Genomic DNA, 9,198 nt, shown 5'->3' with positions numbered 1-9,198 from the left:
GTCAGTATTTGTTATGTATTACAGACCATCACTGATGTTCGTCTCGTCAGTGTTTTCAAAGTAAGATGTTTTTACTGACTGTTGTCATGTGACTGAAATAAAGTGGTTGAATTCTTCTTCAGGACGCCTGCGAGATGTTTTTATACTCGCGGTCCATCAGCAGATCAATTCATGATGAAAATCAGGATTTCTTCTCAACGTGTTTGTTGTTTAAAGTCTCAGAACAAAAACAAACAACTTTTTTCTCTGTTGACAAACTTTATTTAGTTTTTACAGATCAAAGTACAAAATCAATCAGCTGCAGATCGTTGATTCCTTTGGAATCAGGTTTCACAACAAAGAGTTTCTCTTTGTTAAAGGAGGGAAACGAGACCCCTGCTGGTGACATCACCGTCAGAAGGCGGGGCTTAGTGCGTCGTAGAGCCGGTGGACGGCGACCTCCACCATCTCCCTCAGAGACTCGTCCTCGGGGCACGCCACGGACTGGAGACAAGAGGTCAGAGGTCAGGATTTAAGGACAAACGAAGCTGAAATAACATCAAAAAGTCTGAGTTCATGTTGGTTCTCGCCGCAAGACGACAAGCAAGCAGCTTTTAAAACGCTTGTTTTTTGAATGGAGTTTGGTTTGAGCTATGCTAAGCTACGCTAACATCGTAGCCGCTCCATCAACACAGCACAGCAACGTTATAGTTTACACGTATATTTGTGTTGTAAATCTAGACGTAGATCTACGTCTTCAGTGGGAACCAATGAGCTCGGAGCTGAGACACAGACAGGAAGTGAGACGGACCAACGCGTTGTTAGCAGACAACAAGAAAACTCCAGCAGCTGATCAGATCTAATGGTTGTTGCCAGTAGGAATGTCCTAAATGTCCTGAGGAGGCCACCGTACTCACTCTGGTCTCCGGGTCGATGGACGCCGTGACTCCGTCCACAGTCACACTAAAGTCTTCACCGTCTCTGAAGTTCACGCAGTCGTCTCCGAACATGTCGCTGCAACACACACAACGTTAAGTCTGAGCTCTTATTTTGAAAATCACTGCATCTCTACAGATACGAGCTTCTTCAGCTCTTCTCTTCTTTTAGCTGCATTGTGTTTCTAGATCGACTGTAGACACGATGAAGAGGCATCGTTATGATCATCTTCATAAACTACAAGAACTGTACAGAAACAAGTCAAGTATGAAATGTGTTACAAAGAAACAAAGGTTGAACATCCTGTCAAATATTTGTAGAATTTTAACACTTTCTGTTTCTAAAGAATCTAAAAATGAATTCATCTAAACCAGAGTCTAACTCTAAACCCGAGTCTAAATCTAAACCCGAGTCTAAATCTAAACCCGAGTCTAAATCTAAACCCAGAGTCTAAATCTAAACCCAGAGTCTAACTCTAAACCCAGAGTCTAACTCTAAACCCGAGTCTAAATCTAAACCCGAGTCTAACTCTAAACCAGAGTCTAAATCTAAACCAGAGTCTAAATCTAAACCAGAGTCTAAATCTAAACCAGAGTCTAAATCTAAACCCGAGTCTAAATCTAAACCTGAGTCTAACTCTTGATGTGCCCACTGATTCACAGTTCTATTTCTTTCACGACTAGAACAGAAAGCGGTTCATGATGTGAAAACGAACCACAGCTGTTCAGACCCATATTTAGAGAAAACATGAATAAATTCATGGAGTGTGAAACTTGATCGCTTGTATAATCAGGCCTTCACTGAGAGCTCCTCTCTTTGTTGTGAAGTTCAGCCTTCAGCAATGAAATACCGTAAATCTTTAGACACGAGGTCACGAGACTACAGACAAGACAAGTTGCTCTTTATCTGACATTCAGCTTCTCTCTCAGCAGCACCGATCTACAGTCAGGCTTAACTGCTTAGTGTCAACGGCTTCATCAATCTCTGGGCTTAAGCTTTGAAAAAGAAAATGAGATCAAGTTTGAATCATTTTTCAGTGAGAGTCCGACTCCGCCCGCCCGGCACCGGAGGGCGGCGTGAATCAAAGGTCCAGCAGGTGTGTGAGCTGTACTCACTGCAGCATGAGCTCCAGTCTCTCCATGAACACGTCCATGTCGAACGTCTCCTTCTTGCCTTCCAGAACTGAAACAGAGCAACGTTAGTTTGTTTCTGCCGATCAGTTACACGCCTCACAGCAGTCGTTTACTCACACTTCTGGGCGTTGGGGTTGGACTGGACCTCCAGGACCACCGTAGTGACGGCGTCGGCGTACATGTCGTTGAGCGGGTTGGCGATCCACTGAGGACGAGAACGTTCAGTCTCAGATACATAATGTTCATAACATGTTGATGTGTCTTACTGAAGACATTCATCAGCCTCAGATGTGTTTACTGACAGTTAGCTAGCGTTAGCATGCTAACATTAGCATGCTAACGCTAGCTAACATGATGAGGGTTACAAAAGACCCTCATTAGACTTTAATTGTAGAATCATAACGGATTAGTCAGTTTGGACGAGAACAAACAACATGAATCCACTGATGATGATGATGATGATGATGATGATGATGAGGCCACTTGTTGCATCTCATTCATAACACATAACGACGACCAAAACAGATAAATATACAGTTAATATAGTATATAAGCTTTTCTTTGTGTTGCTGCAGAGAGTGAAAGCTATTTAAACTTGTTCTGAGGTTTTAATATGTTTATTCTATATCTGAGGAACCTCCAGCAGCACCATCCCGGCCTCATGAACCAGAGTGATGCTCTTAAAGATCCGGACGGTGATCTTCTCCGCTCCCTCCACCTGCTCCACGTCTCCTGAAAGTACAAAGTACATAAAGATACACGGTAAACACTTTACTATCCTGTCGTGTTTTAAACAGTTTCTGATGAAAGAAAACACTCCTGATGCGTTTCTATGCAGACGACATTCAACTAAACTTGAACAAGTATTCACTTTGTTTCTTGAAGTAAAATGAAATGTTCTACAGACGAGAGAAACGAGCTGCACCAGAATTATAAAAGAATTAACTTGATTTAGTTTGAAAACATGTCGGAATATTCTAAGAAAATACAACTCCAAGAACTGAATTTAAAAGTAAAATGATATTATACAATTTTTGTGTCATATCTTAAAAACATCTGCAGAATCACTTTAGTTGTGTATTAAATGTAGAGCAGTAAAAAGTACAATATGTCCCCTTTGAACTGTAGAAGTATAAGGAAACAATACTCAGATATAAAAGTACAAGTACCTAAAGTAAAGTAAAGCAGTGATTTATGAGTAAATACTTATTTACGTCCTACTTATGTTTTTAATCGAACACTGGAGTATATTTTAATTCATGATAGTTTTAACATGTTTAAATTATAAAATTAAAAACCAATATATGAAAAGAAGAAAAACATTTCAGAAATTAAGTTAATCAATTATTATTATTAATAATAAATCAAAAATATAAATAAATACAAATAAATAACAAATTAAAAAAAAAAAAAATTAAATTAAAATATTATTAAATAATACAATTAATAATAATAAATTGATAACCCACCTGCGAGGCTGCGTAGCTGGCTGACCAGCAGTGAGATGGGGCCGGTGTATGGGATGGCCTGAGTCTGAGTCACTGTGCTCATACACAGATCTGTGTAGTCTGAACAAAGACAGGAGGACACACACAGTCACCACACACTGGGGAAAACCACAGCACCTGAACACAACACACAGGGATGTGTTCAGGGACGCAGCAGCAAAAAAAAAAAAGAGACTAGAATAATACCATCTTTACTCTGTGGTTAGTTAAAATCTATTAATTTATAGGTTCATTAAACAATAAAGAAGGAGTGAGTGAGGAGCAGCCAGAATGTCCTCATAATACAGGAAGGTCCTCACAATGAAGGTTCAATACTCGGTCCCCACAAAGATAGACGTACAAGACCACACACACAGAGAGAGAGAGAGCGGGTGTTACTGACTGGAGAGGTCGGAGGGCGTCACGATGTGATAGTTGAAGTTCCTCTTGACGAGGATCCCGGAGACCCTCTGACCCTGAGCGCACTTCCTGTCGGTCAGAGAGCCCATCACCTGCAGCAGAGCATGCTGGGAGTTAACACGGCCGTACAACACACAGCTGATCGATAACGCAGACTGACGGAGGACTCGGACGAACCTTCGCCAGCTTCTCTCCTCTGAAGTTGAGCGTGACGGCTTCGGTGTTTCGCGGGTTGTGGACTTCGATGTCGACCTCGTCGTTGTCTTCGTACTCGCGGATCAGAGCCGCTTTCAGTCGGGCCATCTCGTTCTGCTCGCCGTGGACCAGAATCTGGGGTTTCATCATATATCGATTCAAACATTCCGTTGATCCCTCTGTTGTTTACACTTGTTGTTGTTTTTATCTTTACTTATGGAAGGTGTGATTACCACGTGAGGCGGTTTGAGAGCTCGGATGAACTCGCTGGTCTGCTGGTAGTCGGTGTGAGCGGAGAAGGAGATGTAGTCCACGGACATCTTCAGAGGAAGCTTCTGACCCGACATGGTGGCGATCTCATCGGGCTCCGTCATGATGTGCTGGAATCAAACACACGGTTCTCTCATTACACCTGTAGAACCTTTAGACTGGAGCCTCCACACACACACACACACACACACACACACACACACACACACACACACACACACACACACACACACACACACACACACACACACACACACACACACACACACACACACACACACACACACACACACACACACACACACACACACACACACACACCTTGGCCAGCGTTCCCTCCACACAGTACCCAGCGATGATGACTCCGTTCCTCTTGTCGGTGCACCAGCTCTCAAACAGCTCTCTGGACAGACCGCTCTGCATCATACCGGGGGACGCCATCACCACGCTGGGGCCGATGTCGTCAAAGTGGTCCATGCTCTGAGACACACGGGGAGGGGGGGGGGGGGAGGGGGGGTTTAGACGATGCAGTGTGTACAGGAATCAAACCTGCGACGCGCCGGCGGCCGCGCTCACCTTGAGGTTGCTGATGTGCTTGAACACAAAGGGGTTGTTGACGTTGATGGCCTTGCGGATCTTGTCGTTCATGGCGTTGATGTAGGTCTGGTAGACCGCCATGCACTTCCTGGCCAGAGACGAGGCGTAGTAGATGGGGATGTCATGGAGCTCAGGGTGGTTCTGCCAGTACTCGTCTTCACAGAAACACACAACGTTAAAACCAACCAACTAACTAACCCACCAACCAACCCACCCACCAACTAACCCACCAACCAACTAACCAACCCACCCACCAAACCAACCAACCCATAAACCAACCAATCAACCCACCAACCCACCCACTAACCCACCAACCAACCAACCAATCAACCCACCAACTAACCAACCCACCCACCAACTAACCAACCCACCCACTAACCCACCAACCAACCCACCCACAAAACCAACCAAACCAACCAACCCATAAACCAACCAATCAACCCACCAACTAACCAACCCACCCACCAACTAACCCACCAACAAACTAACCAACCCACCCACTAACCCACCAACCAACTAACAACCCACCCACCAACCAACTAACCAACCCACCCACTAACCCACCAACCAACTAACAACCCACCCACCAACCAACTAACCAACCCACCCACTAACCCACCAACCCACCCACCAACTAACCCACCAACCAACCATCTCCTCTAATATATATATATTTATATTTAGTGCTGGGCAATTTAACGCGTTATTATCACGTTAACGCCGACAATTATTTTATCGCAGTTTGTTTTATCATTAAGCAACATTTTTAACTCGAACCGTCAGCGAGCGGTGAACAGCTGTTTGTGTGGCGTCTCTTCCGTCTCTTCCTCTTTCCTTCACCTACATTCCCCTGGGTCCTAAGTCCCTCCATGTACAGCTTCTTATAACCCTCCATGTACCAACGTACATTTATAACAAATACCACACATATTACGGTAATCAGCGTTATGTGTCCAGTGTTTCCCGACCATTGTATTATATATAGACAGTCTATCTGCAGTACTCATACATGATGACAGATAATAGACTTTGGATGTACCCTATGTACGTGTTGGAGGTGAAATGCATGCTGGGATACGTAAGTTGTGCTCGTCTCACCCAGGATGAGCAGCAGCTCCTGAGCTCGGCCCAGAGCGAACACGGGGATCAGACAGCGGCCCTCCCGGTTCACGATGTCGTGGACGGTGTTGCAGAAACGAGCCTCCCTCTCCTCTCGCTTCTCGTGGATGTGAGTCCCGTAGGTCGACTCCTGAGGGGGGGGGGGGGGTGTTACAGCCAGGGTTTAAATAAAGTTTTGTAATTGAATGAACACATCTGTGAGCTCCACTCACAGTGATCAGGATGTCGGGTTTAACGCTCGGGATCTCTGCTGCCATCAGATGTCTGTCCTCCTGACGGGAGAAGTCTCCTGTGTACAACAACTACACCACACACACACACACACACACACACACACACACACACACACACACACACACACACACAGAGTCAGAAAAACGAATGTGTGTATGATCACTCGTCTTCGTTGAGACCAACAAAAGCACGAACGTTTTCTGAAAGGACAGAAGTGACTGAACATCAGGGCGGAGCCTCAGAAGCAGGGCGGGGCCTAATAAGCAGGGCGGAGCCTAAGAAGCAGGGCGGCGCCTCAGAAGCAGGGCGGAGCCTAAGAAGCAGGACGCACCTTAACGCCGGCGATCTCGATCATAAACATGGCCGCCCCGAGGACGTGGCCGGCGTGGTAACACCAGAACTTGATGCCGGCCACCTCCTTCACCTCGTGGAAGTTGATGGTCTCGATCTTCTCCATGCTCTCCTCCAGGTCTGTCTCTGTGTACAGCATGTCGTCTGCTGAGATGTTACTGCAACACACACACAGAGCGCCTTTAACCACACACACACACTCACACACTCACTCACTCACTCACACTCTCTCTCTCTCACACACACACACACACACACACACACACACACACACACACACACACCTGACTTTGACGTAGTCGGACAGCAGCCAGCGGTAGATGGCCTTGGTGGCGTGCGTCATGAAGGTGCGTCCTTTAAAGCTGGTCTTCTGCAGGAACCAGGGCAGAGCTCCACAGTGGTCCAGGTGGAAGCTGAAGAGCAACAAGCTCAATATTCACTCTGCAAACATCAGGGAGTGTGTCTGTGTCGTAGATTTCTTGAATGAACTCACTGGCTGATGAGCAGCAGGTCGATCTCAGCCGGGTCGATCAGGTCGATGTACGGCAGAGCGTCCATCCCCTCCAGACCGGGATGGATCCCACAGTCCAGCTGAACCACACACACACACACACACACACACGTGTGTTACACACTAGCTGGCGGTAACGTTTACAGCTGATGGGACCACACCTACCATGATCTTTCTTCCTTTGAACTCCACGATGATGCAGGACCGTCCCACCTCCTGTCCTGCTCCTCTGGACAGACACACACACACACACACACACACACACACGTTAAAAGTCAAAATGTCTGATGTCATTGAAACAGTATTAAAGAGTTTACACTCAGAGGTCTCGTGGGTACCAACAGTAGAAACGTGTTTAAACTCACAGAGGTCTGATCAGCAGTTGGTCACTTTCCTCCGCGGGAACCGTGACGTCAGACTTACGTTTCGTCGCCATGGTTACTTTGATGAACTGATTAATCTTCTTTTATTTCACAAATACAAATGAATTCATCGCAGATACGCGCGTCGCCTCGTTTGGAAAGTGCGTCACTTCCGGGTCCTGCTGGAAAACCTGTCCGTGGAACAACCCGTGGAAACCTTTAGTTCCGCCTTCAGGTTTACTTTATTCTCATTATCATCATTATGAAACACATAGAAAACATAAATATAATTTAAAAAATGTATATTTTACTCAATCAACACAATATAATAACTTTGTCTTAAAACAAGTAAATCTAAACGTTTATGAGTTTTACATTCTAATATAAAAGATCAGTTTAATTGTTAGTTTAGTTCCCCTACTGTCATCGCATGGCTTTCCAACAATTTAACTTATGTATAAATACATATGTACAAGTATATATGTGTGTATATTCTATGTGAATATTAGTTGTATCAGTGTATTTCATTAGTAGTCTTTCTACGTCACTGTTCATCTGATTATTTGTATTGATTTTAAAGCACTTTGTAATCACTGTGTGTTAAATAAACTCTACGATTATTAAGAATGTGAGTTAAACTATTGTGATATGTTCTTGCGATCAAATAAAATTATACAAATTTATTTTTGGACGTGTGACATTCAGAGCTTTTCAATAAACTAGAAACAAAAGCTGTGGCAATGTTAGACCCGTTATATAGATATATCTATCGATAGATAATATCTATAGATATATCTATCGATATATAATATCGATAGATATATCTGTAGATATAATATCTAGATATATCTAGATATTATATATCTACATATTGTGTATATTCTGACTTTATTACTCTGTAGTCCTGACACACTTCATATGAAGCTTCTTGTGACTTCACTCTGAATCAAACCTTTATTATCATTTAAATCTCCACAAATCTCCAGAAGGAGTGAAGAGAGCAGAGCAGGAATCATGAACCGAGGAACTGATTCATCGTTCTTCAGAAAAATACTCAGCAAGACAGCATCAACTATTAACATTATTAATATTATGTTGACAGAGATTCATGGGGCTAAATCTCTGATTCCAGATTCTCTGACGTGAGAATTTGCAGCGTTTCTGTTTTCTGTCACAAACTGAATATTTCTGTTGGTCGAACAAAACGAGACGTTTGAAGACGTCGTAAACTGAGAGAGACGCAAACGATCATTAAAGAGCTGAAGGCAGGAAATAAAAGAACAAAGTAGAAACGGAACAAAATAAAGTAAAGAAAGACAAATGGACAAAGAGGATGAAAGTAGAATACGTTCATATTCATCACGTTGTTAAAAAACGTACCGATGAAACAGGTCTTTGAACGCCCCTCGGGTGAATCTTAAAGAGTCGACTAAACGTCCTCACTAGAACACGAGTCCTTCAGCTCAGTGGAGGAGACGTGAAGTCATGTGACCGTGGTGGACTTCCTTTACAGCCTATAGCCTAAAAATAATCACTTCCTGTTGGACCACAGCAATATGATGACTTCCTGTTGGACCATGGCAATACGATGACTTCCTGTTGGA

The 9,198-nt window shown here is 44.0% G+C and overlaps 2 protein-coding genes across 2 annotated transcripts in view; both read right to left on the bottom strand.

Moving 5' to 3' along the window:
• Nucleotides 1–238: 238 nt before the first annotated feature.
• Nucleotides 239–7,763, bottom strand: LOC306793095 (cleavage and polyadenylation specificity factor subunit 3-like). The gene is made up of 18 exons (XM_079290552.1): nt 7,598–7,763; nt 7,398–7,461; nt 7,215–7,312; nt 7,006–7,134; nt 6,702–6,879; nt 6,349–6,438; nt 6,116–6,266; nt 4,997–5,172; nt 4,742–4,900; nt 4,384–4,530; nt 4,133–4,285; nt 3,939–4,047; nt 3,518–3,616; nt 2,686–2,780; nt 2,166–2,253; nt 2,031–2,097; nt 897–993; nt 239–483 (listed from the first exon to the last, which is right to left on the bottom strand). The coding sequence occupies exons 1-18, from the start codon at nt 7,666–7,668 to the stop codon at nt 394–396; spliced, it is 2,061 nt and encodes a 686-aa protein (XP_079146678.1). The 5' UTR covers nt 7,669–7,763; the 3' UTR covers nt 239–393.
• Nucleotides 7,764–8,528: 765 nt separating this feature from the next.
• asap2b (ArfGAP with SH3 domain, ankyrin repeat and PH domain 2b) overlaps nt 8,529–9,198 on the bottom strand; it is a 26,040-nt gene continuing 25,370 nt past the window's right edge. Inside the window, exon 28 of the mRNA XM_079291225.1 lies at nt 8,529–9,198. This exon is cut by the window's right edge and continues 612 nt beyond it. The gene's annotated coding sequence lies outside the window, so the exon portion shown is untranslated.

The sequence above is a fragment of the Melanostigma gelatinosum genome, assembly GCF_949748355.1.
Source record: "Melanostigma gelatinosum genome assembly, chromosome: 19".
NCBI lineage: Eukaryota > Metazoa > Chordata > Actinopteri > Perciformes > Zoarcidae > Melanostigma > Melanostigma gelatinosum.
This window is presented reverse-complemented; position numbering and strand designations above follow the sequence as displayed.

Excerpts from the sequence above, each read along its gene's own strand:
- LOC306793095 (XM_079290552.1), bottom strand. The coding sequence starts at position 7,668 with ATGGCGACGAAACGTAAGTCTGACGTCACGGTTCCCGCGGAGGAAAGT. Across the intron at positions 6,880-7,005 it reads TCCGACTACGTCAAAGTCAG|TAACATCTCAGCAGACGACA; the intron begins GTGTGTGTGTGT and ends TGTGTGTTGCAG. Across the intron at positions 3,617-3,938 it reads GACGCCCTCCGACCTCTCCA|ACTACACAGATCTGTGTATG; the intron begins GTCAGTAACACC and ends GTCTTTGTTCAG.